The sequence below is a fragment of the Pectinophora gossypiella genome, chromosome 19, assembly GCF_024362695.1.
Source record: "Pectinophora gossypiella chromosome 19, ilPecGoss1.1, whole genome shotgun sequence".
In the NCBI taxonomy this organism is placed as follows: domain Eukaryota; kingdom Metazoa; phylum Arthropoda; class Insecta; order Lepidoptera; family Gelechiidae; genus Pectinophora; species Pectinophora gossypiella.
Genome location: NC_065422.1, coordinates 7193601 through 7219195, shown reverse-complemented (window position 1 = coordinate 7219195; position 25595 = coordinate 7193601). Strand labels below are relative to the sequence as shown.

At 37.1% G+C, this 25595-nt stretch overlaps 1 protein-coding gene across 3 annotated transcripts in view; it reads right to left on the bottom strand.

Annotated features, from left to right (window-relative positions):
* LOC126375420 (protein kinase C and casein kinase substrate in neurons protein 1) overlaps positions 1-25595 on the bottom strand; it is a 125222-nt gene that overhangs the window by 8585 nt on the left and 91042 nt on the right. For all 3 annotated transcript variants that reach the window (XM_050022335.1, XM_050022333.1, XM_050022334.1), the window contains 2 exons: positions 2194-2420; positions 1635-1755 (listed from right to left, as the gene is read on the bottom strand). In XM_050022335.1, coding sequence (XP_049878292.1) covers positions 1635-1755; positions 2194-2420 — 348 coding nt within the window. The remainder of the gene's footprint in view (positions 1-1634; positions 1756-2193; positions 2421-25595) is intronic.

Here is a 25595-nt window from a genome sequence, read left to right as displayed (position 1 = left end):
AACTTAGTATAATTCACTTTATCTGGCGTTGCAATGCGCGTGTCACTAACTCGAGGCGTTTGTTGAGAGGTGCCTCAGGCAATGTGCAATTTGAATATGGCTACTATTTTTTTTTTTATATACTTTCTTTCTTAGTGCAATAATGTAAGGTATATTGTAAAGTTTTCCAAGTGACGGTAACGTGTGTGTTGGTCCCCGCACCGTGACAGCGTACCATAAAGGAGTTGCTGTAGCAGCGACTACTGTAGTTGCTGACGGTGATGGAGGGGGCCACTTTGGTGGAGCGGGTCTCATCCCCCCAGCACAGGGTGGGCAGCGCGAGGCGCAGGCGCCGCGCCAGGCGGCCCCACGCGGCGGGGGCGGCGGCCCGCGCGCGCCGCGCCCCTCCCACGACCGCAGCCAGCGCCGCCCCCGCGCTCGCCGGGAGATACCTCAGCCGGATCGGCTGCTCATCCGATTCCGGCCCTGGATCCTCCTTCCATAAACCATATCAGTCGTCTTTTGTTTCCTTTCGTCTATGTTTGATGTCTTTCTGTTTCGTCAGTTTTGTTCGCCCACTATCTCTCTTTCCTTTGCACACAATGCAACATAGTAGGTTTTTTGCGTACTCGTAAAGGTTGTAGTCTAACTGAACTAAATACTATTGAATAATACGAATACTATTTATGCTGTAATACTTGTAATGATGATCTCATTCTCAGCAGACGACTTATTAAATAAGTAAACATGCAGACGCCTAACTCTTAAGCATCTCAATCGAACGCTGAATCAATATTTGAGTAAAATCAGAGCGGACTAGATTTGTATACGAAGTAAATATTTATACAGCAAATCCGTGATATGCCAATTCGTCTAAACTTATTTGGCTTTCGGCCGAGGCTTACTCTAAGTGAGGTACATTTATCTTGGATACCCATCATATATGACAATGTTGTTTTGCAAGGAATTTTTCAGGCGCACAAGTTTACAAACTTACAAACAATTTTATATAGCTACTATTATGTGACCTGATGAAGCCCGTCTAGTCAGCTCTGACTACAGCATCGGTATTTACTCTCTAAAAGCGCAGTTAAATACTTCAACACTACACTACACTTTAAAATTAGTGTCAATCTTGGAAAGGAAAGTAAGACGACAGTAGCATGCTTGAAAACCTTCATACGAATGCATCTATCCTACCTAGAGTTTGATAAGCATTCAGTTAATACGATGCATAAATAACGGTAATATGGCGTACAAAGGCAAAATCAAAGTCAAATGAATGGACGGGTTCGTTACTCAAATATTTCAACGTAATTGAGTTCACTATTTTCGTGGTTTTATTTATATTATCTTATAGTATTATATTATCTTATCGATTAATGACATTTAAATATATATTGATTGGTTTTATATTTTGTCCTCTATAACAAGATGGACTTAGTAGAAATTGTGATCAGGATTTCAATACTATGGTTAAAAGTTGTTTCATTGACTTGTTACTCTGCCGATTACGGGCATGAGTCTGGTTTTTAATACTTGAAAGGAAAGCTGGGCCCATCGATTCATTGTACTGTGGTCGAAGTATGTAGGTATGCATTGCGTGGTGAGTAGTAGTTTGGGGTGTGTGTGTGGGTGTTGGAGCAGCAATTTACCTCGAACTGTGGCCAGGCCATCGCCATGTTGACGCCGTGGTTGTTGGCCCACCACTTGAGGTCCTTCTGGTGGTCCGAGTTGTTTATCGTGTGGTGGAACTCGTTATATATCTGTGGTAAGCTGGAATCATGGAAGTACGAAGTTGTAAAGAGTTAAACAAGTTAAGCCTTAAAGCACAAGGAATATTGAATACGAGTGACAGGTTTGATCCTTGGAGGAAAATGACAAAGGGGCAAATATATGAAACTTGACCCAAGATCCTCCACTGTTGAGACTTGCATCTAATGAAAGCTTAATGCTTTTCCTATGTTTTTGCCAAAATTTTGGTTCTTGGAACAGTTTCGCCCAGTGTCCTTTATAGTACTCGTAATTTTGTCAAAAGTGTGTGTAATTTAGGCATTTACTAAATAAGCGTAATCCTTCTTCGCCTACTTGGAAATGAGGTTTTGGGAAAATGCCTTAACCCCGATTGCAGGGTCTAATTCAAGATTCACTTTTAAAAACCCTTATCTCCGTTTGTTCCAAAAACAATCAAAATAAACATCTCCATAAACTTACACAGGCTCTTGACTGATGTTGAGGCACTTGTGGAAGCTGAACAGAACATCCTTGAAGAAAGTCAACCGTTGCGCCTCCATCTGTTGGCATCGCTCGAAGACCGCCGTCATGTCCTCGATGTACCGAGGGTTGTACGCCGTGATCTCTGCTAGAGCTGCTTGGTACTTCTCCCGGTTCTTGGCCACTTCTTCCCGGCATTTCGACACGCGTTCCGCCATTTTCTTCACCTGGAAAAAGGGGGAGGTTGGTTTAGGATCGTGAGAGAAGTATTAAGCTGCGCAAATTCGGCTACGGACCGTACAGAGCGAATTTCTATCAGGGTTAAAAAGGCGACATTGAATCAATTCATAAGGCAATGCTATTTGGCATGTGTTGACATTGCGCACTTACTTTTATATGCGCACATGTCAAACAATGTGGCCTTTTTAGACCTCCAGATCGACTGGTGTGAATTCGGCGATCTAATAACCACAGTTTATATCTATCTATTATAATCAATACAAGGCGAGAAATCCTTACGCTCTGTACGCTCGGGGTCCAAGACAACGCGCAGCATTAAAAGTGCTTAAAGTGTAACTGATGCGCTAGAATTTGCAAACATTTTGGGAAACATTATGCCTGGTTTGGACATGAATATACATAAAAACTAGTTACTTTGGATAGGAATACTTTTCTATGAGTTTGGACCCTTGGCCAAAGTGAAAAGACAAAATATTTACATCTTGGCGCGTCTTGAAAATATATTGTTCACTTAATACTTATCGCACAACCCAGCAAAACTTATTTTCCAACCAAGACAAGATGTGAATAGTATTTTCACTTTTCCAGTTTCAATATCTCCCTCGGTCAAAATGGGCAGAGATTTGCCAAGTCTCATAAAAGGAACAAGATCAATACCAAAAAGTAGTTTAAAACTATCCAGAACAAAGTTTCAGCTTGGTAGGATCCTCGATAATAGTATTTGGAAACTGGTCAGTACTCTAAAGTTCATTTTTCAACGTCCAAGTTTGCAAGTTTAAACCCGTGTCGGAGAGAGCGCGAAGTTTTTCAATTGTCTTACAAAGTATCGCTTAGGGAAGAGAAAACTAGATTTGTCCTAAGAACTTTGTTCAAACTTTGAAGGTTTGAAATTGTCATTTTTTAATTAAACGAAAGTTAGCTAGCACACAATTCGAAACATTGATAAAAGTCCAAATTATACAAACTACGTCATACGCTATGAATTATTCTTAATCGATTTTATATTAATGATTCTAAGCTAACGGTTTAAAAAGAAATAGCAAATACAAAAACGCATATTTAAAAATCGAATGGTCTTCATGTGCATTCTGTAACAAATTGACCATAAAGGTAACGTACCTTTGTGTCAAGTCGATATATTATAATATACCTATGTAGAGGATCATAAACACACAATCTAGCGAGTGCAATGACGTCACAATTTCAAACAACACACGCTTACCAACAACGCCCTCTGCCGCAGGTAAACAAAAACAAAATAACATCACATTGCCATTATATTCGTTGAATAGGACACGAAAACACGTTGAATTTGATTACTGTGTTACACTAGGATGGAAATCCATGTCGCCAACGTACGGAAGTTCTAACTGGATATTTGCAAAAAGGCAAAAGATTATAATACAAATACACTTTATTGCACCAAAATAAAAAGAAATAATTACAAAAAGTCTCTTAACTAAGTACATGGCAAATGGCGGCCTTATCGCTTAAAGCGATTTCTTCCAGACAACCATAAGACCAACCATACCCAAGATTCTAAAATATGTTTGCGTCGAAGCTAATGGTATTGACTTTTGGTGCTATGAGATTCACCCTAATACTTCTTTACAAGTTATCTTCTAAAGACTTGTGATATTTAGAGATAACGGGTGTGAGTTGTAAAGTATAAAACGTGATACACAGCAGGGTAGCTATAGGGTAAAGTATACAATACGTGGCACTCTCGAGCTGTAGACAGACGGTAGAGCCCCATCCATCACGTTGCTACCTCAGCAAAACGCCGCAGGGATGTCTGTCGCGCGAAAATTCGCGTAATATCGCATATTACAAGAGGTCTCTTTGGACGAAATCCGTGAAAAAAATGTGACGTGGTTTTGAAGAAAACTAATCGTGGTGGATGAAATCGAATAATTTTAGTTATTATTGATACTTTAAAACGAAAGGAATGATACTTTTATCCCTAGTTAATACATTTAATAATTATCCCATTATCTGTAAATATATATACATAAAGTAAGGTATTGATTTAGTAAGTAATTTTTTGATAGATAATACGTCGTTGGCAGCCCTGTTAACCTCGGTTTATCTGAAACACTTTGTCGAAGGCTCAAATTGAATCAACCCACAAAAGTGCGTCCTTACAGCGCCACATTGACGGGACGTGTCTGTCCAACCCTAATTATATCATAAATATCCACATAAATTCACATCACACCTCACACAATCCCTCTTTAGGTATACAGAGCCAATTTGTGTGGGTAACGACTACTGCTTAAAACATTATGTGATGTTAAAGTCTGGCATTTTTGTCTTGACATGAATATGATTACAGACGGCGATACGGCTCACCATCTATCGCGTAGTTCATCTTGCGATGGATGTACCTTTGACTACCCCGATTGGGATGTAGTCGTGACCTTATGTTGTGTTATAAATATGATTGTATTTTCGACGATTGAGAAGAAAAACTATTAAACACTATGTGACGTAATCGGGAAATACTAAACAAATATAAATTTTGACTATACCACAGCCCGAACATTCCATACAAAAATCTGTCTTACCGTGTGTCACCTAACGCGTAAGTGCGAGCGAGATAGACAATTCACATGCTCCCCCTTATTCCTTAGCGAATTGCGGCCATTTACCACTAAAGTAAGACTCAGAGGGGGTGAGATCGGTGCCCGATACGAATTGGAGGGGAGTTATCGTTATGTACAGTCATGAGCAATATCATGTACCCACTTTAGAACCCTGTCGCACTATTATATTTGACATTTAATGAGACTTACGGTTTATTTTGTCAAAAAAGTTAATGTGACATGGTTTCAAAGTGTACACATATTAGTACTCGTGACCGTACTTAGCATTATTTTTATTGGGATATCTTTTGACGCGACTAGATAGGCGATAGATAAATCTATTCCTATTGGAATACAAAATATAAATATGAACTGACCAGATGAGCATTGAGAAATCAATTACAATTAGTTCTTAACGCAAAATGACAGGTTTTAAATGTAACAAGTTAAGAGCAGTTTAATGATTGAATTTATTACCGGTGTAAAAGTCTTACTTTTACTGAGTAAAAGTAAAAGGTACTTTCAAGTATATAAACGCATGTTTATGCGCAGAAAACTGACGTTAATACCTATAAGTAATAAGAAGAGTACTAAAGTCTTTATTCAAATAGATTAAACATCAAAATGTTTGAAATCTTACTGTTATTGTATTATATTACATGGCCAAGCCTAAAATTAAGAAATATAGATTGATAGGAACATATAATTAAAATAAAACTTGTGCTGAAAAATAATAAATAAATAAATGTTTAAAAAAAAAACATTTTTACAAACATAATTGTCATTTGTTTTGTTTACGTACTCACTCACAACAATAAAGTAACTGACTTATAAACCGAATAAATGAAGCATCGTCTCATGTTTGTTTATGTATTATGTGCAAAGCAGTATATCCGTAAAATGTTGTACCCATTCCAACATACGACAACACGTGTCAACACAACGTCCACGACAGACCCGACACCCGGGCCCCGGTCTATAAATATCTCGACACGACATGAACTTCCACCGACTGGCGTTCAATTTCCACTTCCCCCACTTGTAGGTCGCGGCCGTGAACGACGAGAGAACACAGGGCCGGTTTTAGTCATGTTTGTTTATGGTTCCATATTTTATAAGTAAATAACTGCGTTCTTTTGATTGCATACAGGCGATTTTCACTTTTTTGTCATCCAGTAATAACTTAGGTAAGAAAGCGGGACAGTAAATGTAAGTGAGTATTTGACGTGCATGAACAACCATCGCGACGTAGTTTTTTAACTATTTCACTAAACTGGAGGCGTGTTATTATCATATGCCGGTATATAATATATCTTTAGGGATATGATCATATTACGGCTACAATCATCTTACTGCGACACACATACCTATAATAGTCTTCCCGGTTGGAATTGATTGCTGACGACATGATGATGGGTTCAGATTTGAAGATGCAGTTCAGTATCATGAATATGAATAGAATTTATTTGCGAAAACCTATAATTGGCTTATTGTATAGTTATAACATATTCTTATGCTGTTGGTTGTCCGAAGAAAAAAAAAATGAAATTTCAGTAAGAAATAAATGGCAAATGTTTTCTTAGATAAGTGTACCACGACATAGACAGAGGAAAATGCTAGGGAAATAAAAAATGTTACTCGCTTGTTTGTTTAGTAGTTACCAGTGACGGCCCTGTTAGATCCGCCGGCTTCACATACCGGTCAAGATCACAATTAAAATGCTTTAATATATGACTTCCAGCAAATTACTGCGACGTGCATATTTCAATTGCAAATTAGACATAATGGCCTCTTGACGAGACGCTGAAATTTAATTAGCAATTCAAAAGACGATTTTGAGTAATATTTGCGTCAACACCATCTTGGTGTTTAAAGTTTGTATTTTTTTTATAAAAGAGGCGGAATACTATATTTTGGAACATATTCTTGTATTCCTTTTATTGCGATGCACTTATCGGTGTCATATGCATGTACCTACAGGTACCAGGTGCCAGGTAGGCCCTTTACGTATCTTTTCTTTTTTATTTATTAAATCTATTTCTTGCTGTACTGCAGTAAGATTTAGAAATATTCTTCAATATAATAAGAGTTGTCTAGAGAGATCGTTTTTAAAATAATCGCCTTATATTTGACGGGTTTTTAAATTTCAGTAATTTTATATGTCTGACAGCGTAGAATATCCGGATAACATTTATTTTCTATAAAAAGAGATGTAAGTAGAACAAAATAAAAAGAAGGGCGATGTTTATTATTTATATTGACATTTGATATTCTGCTACAACACGAGGCTTACAGGCACCTATTGATTTACTACGAGTTGAACTTTTCACAAACTGTAAATGACTATCACATCAAAAAAATAAGAAATATATTTTTCTTAAATGTTAAAAAAACGTTGGAAGTTAACAAATGATTTATGCGTTTCAACTTCCAATATCAATGAAGCGACTCGTACGTTTGAATATTTCATATATTATTTTCAGCAATCGCAGACGCAATACATTTGCAAATTGTTTGCACTACAATATTCGATCAAAGTCGGTGATCCCTGCTGTCATATGGAAATATTTTCACGACGTGGACAAATATTGTCTTGTGGGGTCTTAGGACAATGACAAACTGAAATTGATGTCCATCGCAAGATACCGACTTTTACATATAAATGAGAAACGCTTTAGCATGAGCCGTGGTAGACCAGTTGGAAAAGCGCTTGACTCACACTGTGAGGATACAGTTCTGAATCCCAGGACGGGCCTAAATCAATGATTTTCGAATACATGTATGGATCATAAATGATTATCATGTGTGTCAGTAATGAAATCCACATTCCCGAGAAACATGTTTCGGAGGTATGTGACCTAACTTGTACTGGGCTGGTTTACCCTTCGGGTTGTAAGATCAGAGGCAGTCACTTCTGAATAAAAGGGACCTGTCAAATCTTCAGGTTAGGTAAGCACATGTGAAAATAGGATAACACTAGAGAGAAAAAAATGAAAAACGCTTTACTTCAACTCTAGTGTGGATGGGTTATAGACGGCATCTGGGCTAGTAGCCAGCCAAGTTATTAGAATTTTCAAACTACCCGAAGGCCTCCGATTCCATTGTTCCCTTTAGGGCAGATTCCTAATATAGCTGACTCCCATTATTCCTTCTAAAGACACAAGTACAGTCGTCGATTGACATCGCTATAGCTATATTGGCATCGTCAATCGGTATAACCGATAATTTTACCTGCATGCATGATATCATGTCTTTCGTAACGTGAAAATCGACCCGCTAAATGAATATAATTTTAAGAATATATAAATTGACTTGTTTAAACGAGAAGAGAAGTTCTATGTGTTTTACATATTTTTACCACTAAGATAAAACTAAAAACATCATCATCATCACCAACCCATTAACGTCCCCACTGCTGTGGCACGGGCCTTCCCTATGGATGTATAGGGAGATATAAAATAAATCTGTATTACGTTTTTAAAAATAATTGACACAATAACAATTGGCTACTTGACAGTTTTCGGATAAGTATTTTAAAAAATACAAATGCTTATTTTTTACCTCTTTAAAATATTTTCTATTTTCTCGAAAAAGCTTGGACACGTGACATTTACAATTGACAGTTGTAGCAACATGAATGTCAAAAGCATGATCAATGCTTTTTATAACAGAAAAAGACCCAAACTTATATATATATATATATACTAAGTACCTATATAGTGTAATAACTCCTTTAATTCCAATTTGCATATTTGTTTTCGGTCTGGAGCGTGTGGCTTCATAACCGAAGCATAACTTGGTTAACATGCAACATCGATCGGTTGCTGTACGGTAGAGCGACTTGCCCGAGGCAACTGTATGGTGATGAGTTGCTAATTTACAATATTTCTACCTATGTAGATACTATAAAGTCCATATACTTACCCTACGGAAAATGTACAACACCCCGATAGGGTAAAAACCCCTATGATGGAACACGACGAATTGTATGTTTTTCGTTTAGCAGATTATCATTGTCACATGATGATGACAGTTTTTTCTATATATAGGATGTTTGATCACCTATCACCATGTATTTTATCATGTTATCCATCTTAGAATATCGTTGCCAGTTGTATTCTGAGTACTAATGGCTCTGCCCAGCCCATTAGGGATTACGTGCATAAATTTATGTGGGTAAGTGTGATTTCATGAAAAGCAAAAGAAAACTCATACTATTTGAAGATAACACAGTTCAATTCTATGAAAAAAAAAGTACGAATATAATAACTTTTACCATTATCGAGAACTCGATCTATCGCGTTATCATATAAGTGTAAAAAATCTTATTATAAAATTAATGATTACCTAAACGATAAAAATGTCTGGTATTAAATGTGATTTAAAATCATTGGTTTAAAAGACGTGTTGCTGTTGTAGTTTGTCATTTCTTCTCCTCAGCCACAGCACTTTGCGAAATGACGTAAATTCAAAAATGTTACATTGACCTTCAACAAGTTTATCCATGATAATTACGTTGCATAAATGATATAAAAGTATTTCACTAGAAAAGTTATAAAGTGATGATATGAATTTATGTTTCAAAAAGTACCTAGTGGCGTGGCGTCCGTGTTGTAACAAGTTTAGCCGCCTGTCGCCCCCTAGCGGATTAATTAATAGAATTACTGGGGCAATCTCGGGCCGTCGGGAACACTCGTTCGTGTTTTTAAACTTCAATTTACAGATTGGATAATCCACCGACATGCAAGTCACTTTGTTTTTATCGTAACAGCTAAAGTTCGTGTTTATTATTCTCTTTTTTTGACGTGACTTATTGTAGGTTTGCCGCAAATGGCATTAACTTGGCCGGACAAATCGGGAGCGCTGTGGGCTCTATTCAAATTCAAATTTTCAAATTCAAAAATATCTTTATTCAATAGGCAACATAGTTACACTTTGAATCGTCAATTTTACATAACGACCGTCTCATCCGCCTAAAACTACTGCAGCTTCTCACAACCTGTATGTATAGCCGGGGAAAAGAAGCTGCAAGAAAAACCTCTCAACCGATACAAAATTTAAGACAACAGGCCTGAGGGTGTCGCATTGGGCGCGAACCTCTCCTCAGGGCGTCGTCTAAGAGAAAAATATTTGAAAGAATAAATCTACTGTAGTAGGTCGATAGCGATAAGCGCTTAATAAGGGTTTTTTTTTTATTCTAGAAAATATAGCTCATAATTTAATAAATTATCATAAACATAGATTTTCATCAAACACATAGTATAAAATAATGGATATCTTGAAGGGAACACTTATAGCTAGACCTTTTGCGATCAATTTAATTCCAAACAAGCTCAAGAAGTTCACACGGACAAAATAAGATATCGGTACCTTAAAAATTACAAACAAATCATAGTGGTTGATTGTGTTTACTATCTCTATGATAGCCATATTATTTGCGTATCCATCAATCTGCGCAGGCGACCGCAAGACGTGCGTAAGGGCACAACTACGACACGAGGTTAGGGTTGCAAGCTAAGAAAGTTGGGATCCCCAAAGTTACGATACTTCCATAAGTGTAGCTGTTAACTAAGGAATACTCAGTGGTCTTAAGACTTTTTGGAACACACTCAATACAGTACAGTGCATAAAGCTAAAACGCACATTTCAGACATACATACGACTTTAAGAAAATAATAATCCATAATGTTCGCTGAAGCGAAAATAAACTGCTTCTTCGCAATATTAAGAAAGAGAAGCGCCTTAATGCTGAATCGAATGCGCACGAGTTTATTTATTTATTTAATTGACTCACCAACAGATACTACATTTATATATGGTTACAATAGCATACAACTTAATGAACTTAATGTGTAACTAGTTATAGGTAAGTAGGTACATCATGCACATTATAATATTGAATATCTAACTAATATAATGTATATTTGATATAAACTTTAAAATATATAAATAATAAACTAAAGAAGTGAACATTCAGCTACGGTTTCAAATTTTTGAGAATATTTGTCTTAAATCCTGAAAGAGTGAAAAGATGTCAACATGCGAAGATAGGATGTTATAAGATTTTATCATGCGTGCAAGCGGAGAATTCGAACCAAGAACCGTTCTACGTTTGGGTGTACAGAAAGGCGTGATAAGATAACGTGGTAGTCCGGCAGGAGCCGGAGTTCCAACAGCATCCTGAGTGTGCTGATCGGCAGGTGGGATGCGCCTATGTTTGCACGTTGGATGCAGTTGCACACATGTGGCAATGTGTGAAAATGTGTTTATGGTGCTAATTCCCTTAAATACCATCTAATTTTATTTTAAGTTATATCTGTAATTTTCTTATCTGCCGAAAATGAAAGTGACGGGTAATCGACAAACATATTTATGGAACACATGTCAATTTTAAGCACAAATCTAAAACAACCGCCTAAAAATTTTACACACGTCAAACGGTTTGCATACCAGCGAGATACCTTTTTGATTCGCCCGGGTAATTCAGTCATATACTCATTCTTCCTAAAATTAAGAGCTGCCAATCATCCGTCTCTTTCCTTTTCGGCGGATAAGAAAATGACAGGTATAACTTGAAGTAAAATTAGGTGTCTGCAGGAATCGGGGCCAATAAGATTGTAATTACTAACGCCCATGAAAAATCTTTATTATTATTATTATGTAATAATGTTTTACATTCCTTACTAATCTTCAATAATCCGCCAGGGATCGTATTCTCAAACGAGCAGGACTTGTTTGTTAAACAAAATCGTTCAGCTCTACCACATAACAATGTTTAGCTACACACTGTTTAAGAAGAATGACAGCCAAGGAAAGTTAAATCGAATTATTTAAAACAATAGGTTTAACTTTGCTCAGCTGTCATTCTTTTTAAACACTATATGCTAAACACCATATTGTGGTAAAACCGATTATATTTATCTGTCAACCCTACCAGTGGATGCGGCGAGGAAAGCCGCGGAGGAAAACTGTGCACAATGCCATGGGAAGTCACGACTACGAATCATACGACTGTATTTGATTTCTTTTCTCGTTTTTGATTCGATTTTCAGCGATGAAAGTAGGGACATAAGTAAAACGAAAGCAGTACTGACACCAGAACGAAAGTACCCAGCCACAATTAATTTACATTAATAAAATAATTAATTTGAATATGTTTTTGAACTATTAGGTTTTAAATTAAAATATTTTTAAAACAAACAGACCTTGGTTACTTTCTCTCATTCAAATATTTTAAAATTAATTATATTTTTCAAACCAGTTTATGGGTATTTTGTAGCGTCTTCCACAGAACTGTTATCTTATCATACATAACTTATAATGTTGAGGCTGTTTCATATATCGGAGGAGATAATGTTTCATGTCCCTTCTAGTTGAAGAGTTTTTTCTAGTTTATAATCTATGATACGACGTGAAAAAAAGCGTGGTATTTGCAGCGGATTCGTGTGATTGTCAACTGACGTTTATAATACAACACCACCTAAGTAAGGATTACAGGAGCGACTATATAAACTTAATTATAATGAACGAAAAACATCACTTAGTACCCTTCACGTAAGACAAAATAGCAAAAACAACTGGTTCACATGCTCGTTGTAATTGGAGGCAGGTGTGTGTGCGCCCTAGATTGTTACATAACATGATATAACGACACCGATTTCAAGTCTGGCCTATGAATATTTAAAAACATACTATTGTTATTGTTTTCGAACGAAAATGATGGATATCTATCTATTAGGTAGATAATCATAATATCCCCGTAAGGCCGAGAATTTTGGACGCAATAGTTGAACAATGGGGTTAGGATTTGAAAAGAACATTCGGTCTTATGACTTTATATCATAAAATACACATTGTTAAACCAAAAGTGACTATAACTTTTCTTCTGATAAACTTATGTGTGACACTTTCTACTCGAATGGGGATTATTTATTTATCTAATAATCACATATAAGTTACCATACAGGCACATGCTCAACGCGGTAACTTAGACACATAAATATAAACTTAAATTATTATATAAATATTTACATTGGATCTTATCTTATATCTGATCTTATCAAAAATAATAATTATATAACATAATAATGAAAAAATAAAAAAGTTTATATTTATGTGTCTAAGTTACCGCCTTGGGCATGTGACTGTATGGTAACTTATAGTTGTATTCGATCTTTATTCGAGTAGACAGAGTCACAAGTATATAAATGCCTGTAATACGTTAGTATAATCCTTTATTATTATTGTACTAACATATTGCAGGCATTTTATAGAAACTTTCATCCTTCATAAAACCAGACTTGGCAAGAAGCATTAACACGATACTTCAGCTTCAAAGGAAACGGTTGGAAACGCAGGAAATACAAAGAAACTCCGGGAACCTTCGCTTTGTGAACACGACAGACAGTGTTTAAGTTCTCGGCTTCTCGGAACGTCATGGATGGAACTTGCAATTTATTTCTTATTTATTTTAAGTAGAAATTGTCTTTAGCCTTCTTGTCAGAAGTTGGTATCAATTTTTAGTTGTAGGGTGCAAAATGAGCCTCAGCAAGATATAATTCACGTCCGTTTTTCTAACTGAGGTGGGTGAAGTCATAAGTAGACATTTCAGTCAACTTTTACGACATGATCTGGATGATAAACAGTCGAAAGCACATTCGATGTTTTTTCTTTGTTACAAGACCTTCAGTAGAGCACGCCAAACGCCAAATCCGAAAAATCCGACCCAAGCCCAAACAGAAGTGGGACTCTCTATTGTGCTTCTTGCAACAGGACTTTCAAAACCAAATTTGGTTTTGCTAGTCATGCTCGCGCCCATGCAAGGGCCCAGGCTAACACTTGCTAAGGGTGTTGCCGTCGACGGATAAGTCTGGGAGGACATCATCATCATCATTGAATAGGCTCCGGACACAGGTGGGCCTAAATTCCAACTTGGGAGTATGAATATGGAACGGTTCCTCAGAACATGGAACACCTCATCTCTTATCCTTCTTGCCCTGCCCTGCACGCGGTAGGATTTTATGGTGGCTACTGACAATGGTGGTAATTCCTGTACACAACAATTATCTATGAATTTTACATCAGCCAATAAACGGACAGAATTAAGTTGACAGCACACGTGAAACAGATTGCATACCAGCGAGATACCTATTTGATTCGCCCGGGACATTCATTGACTTATCCATTTGAGAATTACGAGCCGTCAATCATCCGTACCTTTCCTTTTCGGCGGATAAGACGATGACAGGTATAGCTTAAAATAAAATTAGATGCTGTCTACAGGAATTAGCACCAATATGATTTCTGTAGCCAAATACTGGGAGTGCGCTTTATAAGTCTGCCATCGACTTGAAAAGAGGAGCATCATAGCAAAAGTGACTTAAACCACAAGTAAAATATAACAGAAAACTATATGCAGTCACGTAGCAGATCGTTTGGAGAGCTTCATGTCGCGATAACGGTGTCACGTTTGACGCATTCCGACGGTGATAGCTTCGTATCTGCTATCGGGACTGCATCTACACTCAATGTCAAGAAATTGTTTCGGCGAACCAAGTTTCATTTATTTCCAATATTATACCTTCGCGCAGTTTTAGTTAATAAAATGAAATTGTGGATTTTATTAACAGAGGGTGAAGCTAAGAAGTTTTTAACCAATAACTGCCAAATAGGTTACTTATGTGTTTTTTGTATCTTAGTTTTTGTAACAGAGCCCCGTTTTAACCTACTTTAACAATAACATTTTAGTCCAGTATCTTTGCTAGCTACCTAATTATTTTTATACAAAAAAATATCAAGCAACTTTAAGTCATGTAATTTTTCATAACATGGGGTATAACCTACACTTATCTTCTGTCGTGTGGGTTGTGAGGTGGATTACCAACATCCCTGGTATTATCAACATCCATGCCATCAACCTTAGTATCAGGGTTACTATTGAGCCGCCAAAGGCCCCTGACATGGCTCATGTAACGACTACTAACTTACATCAGTAAGTAGTAACCGGGACCAACGGTTTAACGTGCCTTCCGAAGCACGGATCATCTTCCTTTGGGCAATCAGGTATCTATCCAAACTAGGGATCACAAAGTGATCACCTACACTTAACCTTTATCCGATATCAAAAGCGAAAATTTGTCATAAATTTTCAAAAAACGAATAAAAATATGAAATATACTTTTTAGAAATACGACACCTAATCAAGTGTAGTGTAAAATCAGGTCATATAGTCGGGAGGCATTCAGTTATTAACGAATAGGAATCCGAACAGATTGGCACTAACAACGCAATGTGCTGACATGTAGACGTTTCTGCCGATACGACACGCCGTGGGAACATCCATTGACACTTCCAGTCATTGTTTTACCACTACCGTAGATACAGCGCTTGATACAAAAGTGCGGTGAAAACTTGGCGCTTGTTTACCTATACATTCGGACACAGCGGTACATATGTCGTGGCCAGATCGTAAAATTGATCATTTCATGATGAATAGAATAGAATAGAATCTTTATTTGCTTTAAACACGGTATACAGAGATGGAATAAATTATACAGGTCCATGACATGTTTAGCTAAACATGTCATGACAATGACATGATGATGTGCTCGATAATTTCATGAAATGGTCATATTTCATGAAATGGCCAACTTAACTTGACCATATCGTTAATGTAGGCGGCTAGGCGGTGTCCATGCTATGTAGTGTAATAAAAATGCGAATAGTCGATTAATTTCTTAGGTTCAAAATTATATACCTATTCGATATGGAAAATTGAACAATAACATTGATTCATCGATTATAATATCAATCAAGTTTTAAATATAATCGACACTATCGGTGGATAATGTTACTAATTTTACGAAATGATTGCCAACGTTTGGCCATATCATGAAGTAATCATGCATTTAGTTGCTCATATCGTTAAACGTTTTGAGTTCATTGATCTGGCCAAACCACATCATGATGTGGCCAACGAATGATATTCTATTTCATGAAATATGACCATTTCATGAAATGATCGAGCACATCATGAAATGATCAATTCTATGATCTGGCCACGACATATACATTCAATAAAATCGTGTCAAATTAAGAAAGTACGCATCGTTTTATTACGTATATTAGAGCGTGGTAGGTAATAAAGCTCATTTTACATAAAACTTTGCGCCTTTTTATTACCGGAGACATTTCCGGGAAAGGCACATCACTGCTCACGATCCGTAAGTCCCAGGTTCGAATCCCGGTAGAGCCACATCACAAAAATCACTTTGCAATACTCAGTTTCGTTAGAATACTACAGGCTGATAAACAGATAACCCAATTGTCCGAAAATAAGAAGATCCGTGCTTCGGAAGGCACATTAAGCCGTTGGTCCCGGTTATTACTTACTGATGTAAGTACGTAGTCGTTACATGAGCCATGTCAGGGGCGCATGGCGGCTCAATAAGAACCATGACACCAGGGTTGTTGAGGTTGGTTACCTACCTCACAACCCACACGATAGAAAAAGAAGATGACATCTCGTCTGTAGTTGAGGTATTAGTAGAGAACTTTTAAGTATTTATATATGTATGAAACTAGATATATGAATATCTATGTGATGATAAGGCAAGCAAGGACAGACTAGCCCAGGCTTCGCGCATGGTATGTACAGCAGGTATATGGAACGTGATAACAACATAGCATCACATCTGTATCTCCGAAGGGGTAGGCAGAGGGGTATAGTTTTACACCTACTTCTCGCAAATTTCTGTACAGAAATTAAAACAACACAGTTGGCTGGACCTTCATAAACGGCGATATGGCTCTACCTATCACGTTGGTCTAACAAAGAGCTCAGTGACGTGTTTATACTTAGTTCGTCTTGCGATGGATGTACCTCTGACTACCCTAATTGGGATATAATCGTGAGATTATGTTATGTTTATGAAATAAATCAAAAAATGCGTGGATTACTTAAATCAATAATTTCATAATTTGATACTTCTCGGATTGAAGCGAAGAAGTGGTAAACATTTGGTTTTTTTTTAATTAACTGAAACGATCGGTATGCGCAAATTAAACGAGGAACAGCAATTTGTCGATAAACGCGCATCATGCGCGTGTGGCTGGTATCGAATTCCAAATGCGCATACAAAAACGTCGCATATGTGCGCTAATGAGAATTAGGGTTAGCAAGTTGGCATTTTAAATAGGCTCACGGTAAAACCCATTTTAATTAAAGAGCACGCAATTATATTTAACTTAGTTGGTTATCATTATATGTCAGAATCTTTAACAGCGTTTGGTATGATATGGATGCCTGGCTTCACATACGTAAACTCACGACCTTAACCCGTAATGGGATGGGCAGCCACAAGTAATCAAAGACAACTTGCAGCCACTGTTGTTACGAAGTCGTAAGATGGATATGATGAACCTTATGGTGACGTTATTTTTGAAAGGACACAAGCCTAATTATCTCGTTACTCAGTATAATTTTAGAAAACACTACTTTAGAATTACACATAAAATATAATATCCAAAAATATACCTAATTAATAAAATACTCGAAAACACTAATGAAGTGAGCAGTAGACAAGGCATGAGGAACAACTTGTGTGTGTGTGTGTGTGTGTGTGTGTGTGTGTGTGTGTGTGTGTGTGTGTGTGTGTGTGTGTGTCTGTGTGTGAGTGTGTGTGTGTGTGTGGTGGGTGCGAGTGGAGTATTCTAATCTAACATAAAGGAAAACTTTTACAACAATCGATAGCACAACATCAAACACGTATCGAATCGTCCGATCAGCTTATCATTAGAAGCGTAGATTATCAGCGATCTCTACGCTTATCTTACCGCGCTATAACTATCTGATACGTAGAAAACTAGTCATAGTGATATAACTTGATGGACAGTGATGTTAATCGTAATGTTATAAACGCTATATATTTCTGGAATGACTTACCAATATCAAAATATCTTATATTATTATTCTTATATCTTATTATTAATTTCTTATACTTATATTAAATATCTTATCAAGATATCTAATATTCTTATTATTTAATTAAATATCTTCTTTTTTTCTTATTATCTTATATTTATTGTTATAAATAAACATAACATAACACAAACATAACATAAACAGCCTATATACGTCCCTCTGATGGGCACAGGCCTACCTCAATCGACCAGAGAGGGTATGGAGCATACTCCACCACGCTGCTCCAGTGAGTATTGGCTTTACGGCTAATACCGGGACCAATGGCTTAATGTGCCCGCCGAAGCATAGAATCGACTTACTTTTTCGAACAATCAGGTGATTCAAGCCTGCAATGTCCTCAAAATACATAAACTAGAGTCTAATTGTTACGTGTGTATTCAATAAAGTTTATTTTTATTTAAAAAAAAAGTGCGTTATGTGTTATGTTGAACCACCACTTGGACTGCAATAATCAAATATAGTCTATAGCACTCAGGAATAATGTAGCTTTCTTTCTACTAAGGAAAATAATAAAATCAAATATACTAATAATCATAATAACCTTAAACCTTCAACCTTTTTTTTATATAATCTTTTTTTCTATTTCTTTACTTCCGACAAACAAACTTCAAGTTCAAGTTTGTGCACAGGTTATGGAATATTAGTATGGAGTGTTGATAATAGACTAGTTTCCAACTAGACAAATCAGTTTCTTCTTACTAAACGTCAATAGACGAACTTACTATGGAATTTGGATGAAAAAGCACACTGTGACGTGCTAGCAAAACGCGATAAAGTTGGACTTATTATTACGTTTTTATTGATTCAAATTCATAAACAAATTAAATGTAAACAATGAAAATTTCATCATCATCAACAGCCTATATACGTCCCACTGCTGGGCACAGGCCTCCCCTCAATCAACCGGATGGGGTATGGAGCATACTCCACCACGCTGCTCCAATGCGGATTGGTGGAGGTGTTTTTACGGCTAATAGCCGGGACCAACGGCTTAACGTGCCCTCCGAAGCACGGAATCATCTTACTTTTTCGGACAATCAGGTGATTCAAGCCTGAAAAGTCCTTACCAAATAAAGGACAGTCTCACAAAGTGATTTCGACAATGTCCCCATCGGGAATCGAACCCGGACCTCCAGATCGTGAGCCGTAATGAAAATATATTCAACAGTTTTTATTAAGTAATCAGAATTTCATAATTGAACTTTGATCTAAGAAACTACACAATTGACACTTCATACCAAAACCTGTAAATAAATAATAATAACCTACGTAGCATCTTAATGGTAAAGCATTATCCGCTACCCTTACGATGCAAAACACATTCGCATCAAGCCATAGCATTTGATGTAATCAAAACAACTTCTGCAGAACTCGCTTGTAATAATAGTAATCCTGTTGTATATGCGGGTAGGCAGGGTCGTATTAAGGGAATAAAAATATGGCGACATTTAATATAAGGTAGCCACAATCGCACGAGACGAGAATTGATAATCTGAACTCTATGAAAGGCGAGATCGCCGATGTATTAAAGTGTTTGCTAACAACAAATGTTCAGGACCTCCGCGATACAGGGTATCCCTAGTGCAGGCCCGCAGGTAATGTAAACATGATTAATTATTTTGTTAAATAAATATATTATATTCTATGTTAAATGTAATATCTTACTTAGGTGTGGTACTTTAAGAAATAGCTCTAAAACTGCCCATATATTTCAAAGCTGTGGATCCAGGGGCAAATATCTAATTTCAGCAGTAACCCGGTAACACTAACGTTTGTAACATTAAAAATTTTAACAAATTCACAGGAGTTTTTGTTATCAGCGAATATAATAATACAATCGTAGGGATTCTGAAGCTGAAACATTCTACAGTCCTAAATAGCGTAACTGTTAAAGGTATAACCCAACCGTCACCTACCACCACACCACAGGGCCGCATTTACTCTCTGTGGACACTTGGAACACTGATAGACAAAAAATACGTCTTTAATCGTAACAAGGTAGGCAGAGCCATAAATCACCAGAAAACAACTTAAAAACAAAGCTTATTGAAGTAGACAATTGTGGTGTAATCTTTCTAGTGTATGTTTTGTTTTTCACCAATTCGACTACCATCAAGCAGCAACCGCCCCAGACACTTCATACAAAAAACCTCGTTTTACACAGACACTACACATTGACGTTATCGTACGAGCATCTGCGCGACTTCTGACGCCCGTACGATTGAAGACAAAAGTAGACCCGAGAGGATAAGGTAAACCTCGGCTGCTGGCGGGGAGCGGAGAGTTGCCGTTGTATTATACGTAGTACTATTCCTTATTCTATGCCCCTGGGTCCATTCTAGGCTCATGAATCCCGTCCTGGAATGGTAGAATCGTGGTGTCGTGAGTCCTTGAAACCGGTCCGGCTTGCTAATGCAGATCTCGAGCCGGGTCTCGACGAGCCACTACACCAACACAACATTCCAAGGACGGGTCTTTGACATTATGCACCTGATCTGTTTGTATGTTTTACCCCGCACGGATAGACTAGACACGGGAAGTTAAGAGAGTTGCGGGGTGACAATTTAATTCGCACGGGTAATACGTCTTGAGTCTTTATTTATTTGGATAATGTTACGCAATATACGAGTGATGAGTGGAACATCGTGAATTTCTTTTTTCTAAAAAAATAAAAATAACAATACTTGTCGGAGATGTGAGCGTGAGCAGATCTGGGAACTGAAACCTTTTAGGAATTGATACAAATGTTATAAACATAATCGATCAATCTAGTTTTGTTTGCATAATAATGCACTGTATTTCCAAAAGTCGTTTAAAGTAATATATAAGTATATCTACAACCAAACCCCGTTTACAAAGGACATGGCTTTGTGCCGAAACCAACTAAATAAGATATAAAATGGGAGCGTAGTGCCGCCATAGTTTCGCACTCGAGCGCACTACAAAAGACTTCCCTCTAAATTAACTTGCTTTGACCCCCGCTAGTTGCGAACTTTTGTCAGTTCCTTACATAGCTGATTAAATAAAATTAATTTTACACTATGAAGCTGTGATGAATTCAGTGCAAATTGTAAATTGAAAAAATGTCATTGCACTATTATTAACATTCCTATTTTAAATCGGCCAAAATAAGAATAGTCACTTTTTGATTTATCGTGTTATGTCAATGTTCCTTGTAGTAGATTAGCTTTAAAATAACATCATTACGCGAAGATAATCAATACCAAATTGGCATAGCATAGGGAAGACTAACTATCAAAGAGCTAACTCATAAATACTTTGGCCAGTTCTAAGAATATTGCCCATAAAAAGCCAGATAGACTATCAGTGTGGTCCCATCAACCGTTAGATACTATAAACCATCTTTAATGTGTAGGGGTATTATTTCCAACAAGTTCCTTCAAATATAATTTTACCCAAGATCGGATATTGCTGTACTAACAAATTGCATACCTAGTGAACTATCGGGTTGACGTAATTACAAATCTGATTGGACATCCCTAAAAATAAATAAGTAATAAGCTCGGTGAGGCGCGGATACTTAGTTCGTCGTGCGATTAATGTACCTTTGACTAATAGTCAGAGATAGTCAGTGACTATCCCAATTGGGTGTTCAGTCGTGATCTTATGTTACGTAAAAATAAATGAAAAAGAAACAAGAAAAAGAAGCCTCTTGAACGTATTTTTGTAATTTGTTATAAAAGCATCAAAAATAATTATTATCGGGCAATCAGAATCGATAAAATTATATTTCTCTTAAAATTTATCATAACTTAATCTACTAATTTAAAATATCTGTGAATCACAGAATTCTACTCTGTTGTAGTAAAATATGTTGTAATTAACAAGTCCTATTTGGACAATTCCACATGAGCTATCAAATGATAACCACGTTCCTTAGGCTGGGTAAATGTGTAAGTTATATCATGAAGTATACGTATTAACTCTAATCAGCATTGGAGCAGTTTAACAATAGCAGATATTGCCGCCTGACAATAAGGGAACTTGATTTGTGAGCACCAATGAGGGTGACATATTTCATGGTATAAGAAGACTTTAACCCCCCTGTAAAATGGCCACATTGAACCGCACTTACTTTTATATGCGCAAATGTCAAATTGCAATATTGGTTTTTTAGATGAATTGCTTCGATGTGGCCATTTTAACCCCCCAGGTATGCTCAATCCTATGACAAGCCGCCATTGCTAGCCCATTGATGACGTAAGTGTTACCATTAAATTGGTATCTCCAACATTCCAAGGACGTAAATTTTATTATTGAAAATTAAGTGAATTACTAATGTATTTAATTACTATTACTTGTAACATGTATAAAAATATTAAAAAAGTAAGTAAATCTTTTACTAAAAGTTCAAAATTTCCTTGCAAAGTAAATAGAAAAACATTGATCGTGGGTAATGTATTTATTACGAAATGGCAATGCAGGGCGGGATGACGTCAGCTAGGCTAACCTTGAAATGTTAGCTGTCAGTTTTGAGCATACCTGGTTTTCTTATACCATGACATATTCTATTTAGAAAAAACTTTCGATTGATCGAGCGCGATGCGTCGCGTTGGTGTATTGAGCGTATGGCGAAAATGTTTGAAAAAGAAATTGTTCGTCTAATGACGTTTCGGAACGCGCTTACGCTGCCTTGTAAATAACGATGCGTGTAGATGTCAATAGTTAGTTAGCAAGAGGGCCTTTTCGCCACTTCCCGATATTGATAACAGTCTCGGGAATCAACCATAGAGTTCTGGTTTCGTGGTCAAGATCTCTGTCTATTACAACACAGACATCGTCATGTTGACAATAAAACCTTAACTCCAAATGAGGCAAATTTACTCTATCGTCTTTGTAGAATCTGGACAATATTGGGCAAGTTTCATAAACTGTGCATTTTTCATAACGTGACACGCCACCCGCTGGTTTGGAACTAATTGCGGCAAATAGTTTTTTAATGAAGTATGGTTTGTGTTCGATACTGGCATGTCAGGGCTATGGTGGGTGCAATGGCGTGAGCGCAGTATCCGTGTCAATAACTATCTGATATCTGTGTCAAGCTTACTGGTGTGATTCGTTAATTACATCCAACTTATAGTCGTAAGACCGAATGTCCTTTTAAAATCCAAATCCCATTGTTTAACTATTGTGTCTGGAAATCGCGGCCTTAGGAGGAAATTTTACGTACCTTAAGGTCAATATACTTCTAAAGTATACATAACATAAACAGTCTATACATATACGTCCTACTATTGGGCACAGGCCTCCCCTTAATCAACCGGAGGGGGTATGGAGACTGGAGTACACTCCAACACGCTGCTTCACTGCTGGTTACTGGAGGCATTTGGGCTAGTAACTCGGGACCAATCAAAATATTTTTCTTAAGTCAAGATCATTTAAAATAATTCTTAAACATCACCGGTGAATGCTGGTGTAATGTAATGCATGAAATCGAATCTGTAATCAAACAATAGAGGAAAATGCTCGTTACGTCCCGTTTAACGCTAAATCCCGTGACGGATAAAGAAATGTAAACTACCACCATCCCTGATCTCCTTCTCATCGAGTGGGTTGTGAGGTGGAATACCAACCCCATCAACCCTTGTGTCAGGCTTATGATTGAGCCGCCAATGGCTCCTGACATGGCTCATGTAACGATTACTCACTTACATCAGTAAATATTAACCGGGACCAACGGTTTAACGTGCCTTCCGAAGCAAGGATCATCTTACTTTCGGACAATCAGGTGATGAGCCCTGTAATGTCCTATCCTAACTAAACTAGGGATCGCAAAGTGAGTTTTTGACCATCCCTGATAAAAGTCAGTAACATAAAATATCAGCCATAAATGAAAATAGCCCGTTAAAGTGATCCATGGTTATTGCATTAATTATCATTCATTATTAACCGTCAAACATTCAATTTATAATTATAATGTTCTTTTTACATTGGATTGGGGAGTCGTATCATATAACGAAACATTTTTGCATGCTACTTTAAGCAAAATGTGTGAAACTATAATTATTTACTACATCTACTACCACCTATGTACTACATTCTATGCAATAAACGAATATTCTATTCTATTCATTTACAACACTAAATATGCAAACCAACTGAAATATCCAAAGAAACCATTAATTAAACTACACTACAAATTAAAATTTTCAAACGCCCGAAATTGCCTGAGAGTTATTTCCAGCTGTTTACATATTAATTTCAATTTGGTAAAAGGGTATAATTTATTAAATAATTGCTTGAGAACAAATTACGGTCGTATGGAGCTGAATGGCCGAGTGGCACGATTATAACTTGAATTTGACGGAAACGTTCACTTGGTGTAAACAAACTGGGGACGTGACCTTAAGGTCAAAGGGCAAAAGGTTTTAGAAAAGATATTTGTTTAAAGCTGTAAAACTGGAAATTGTTTTCCTCGTAAGCTTGAGATATTTTTGAATGGAAAGAAGTTGTTAAGTTATAATTAGCCTTGGTCTTAAATAATTTATAAATCATTCGAAATACGTAATTATAAATTGGAATCAGCGGAATTATTAAATATTTTTCTTGGTTTTTAAATTCATAAACTTACCACCATTTTTTTATACATATTTAACAAGACTTTTACGAAGGTAATATAGTAACCGTCGACTATGTACGTTACTTTGTGGTCCCTAGTTTGGTCAGGACATCACTGGCTGATGGCCAGATTGTCCGAAGGCAAGATGATCCGTGCTTCGGAAGGCACGATAAGCCGTTAGTCTCGGTAAGTACCCGTGAAGTAAGTAGTCGTTACACGAGCCATGTCAGGGGCCTTTGGCGGCTCAATAGTAACCTGCACACCAGGGTTGACAAGGTTGGTACTCCACCTCACAACACAACCCACACGATAGAAGAAGAAGACGGTACGTCGTCCCAGTAGTAATTTATCTTGAAAATAAAAACCTAAAGGAAAGTTTCCAGAAATTTCCAATAACTGAAATGGAAGGTAACAATAACTGTAAGCTGATATTAAAAAGCCGGTAGTGGGTAGTGCGAGGAATGACGTCAGAGCGTGAGCTCTCCAAGTGTTTTATTTCGAGAGCTGAACAGACGCAGCAATTTATAACCTAACACCACACCTACTAACACAATTTATTGGGAAAAGAAAAATAGTTCTTTACTAGATAATACGGTTTTCAGAAACATGGTTCGAATAGATAATACATCAGCATCTCCTTAACGTTATCCCGTTTTCACAGCGTTCGCCTATCTAGAAGTTTCGACAGTTCCGGCTTTTTACAGAAGCGACTGTCTGTCTGACCTTCCAACCCGCGAACGGAATACCAGCCCAATACATGATAGGTTAGGTTAGAAAACTCATTTCTCGGGAATGTGAGTTTCTTCACAATGTTTTCTTTTGCCGATGAGTACGTGATAATCATATAAAACATGAATTGGAAAACATTTTCGAAAATCATTGGTTTCGAACCTGCGACAGTGAGAGTCAAGTGTTCCTCCAACCAGGGCTCTCCAATCTCCATATATCGGATAATTATCAAGTAGTGTAATTATCTTGAAATTTCGAACCCTGTACGAGTACCTACTATACATTG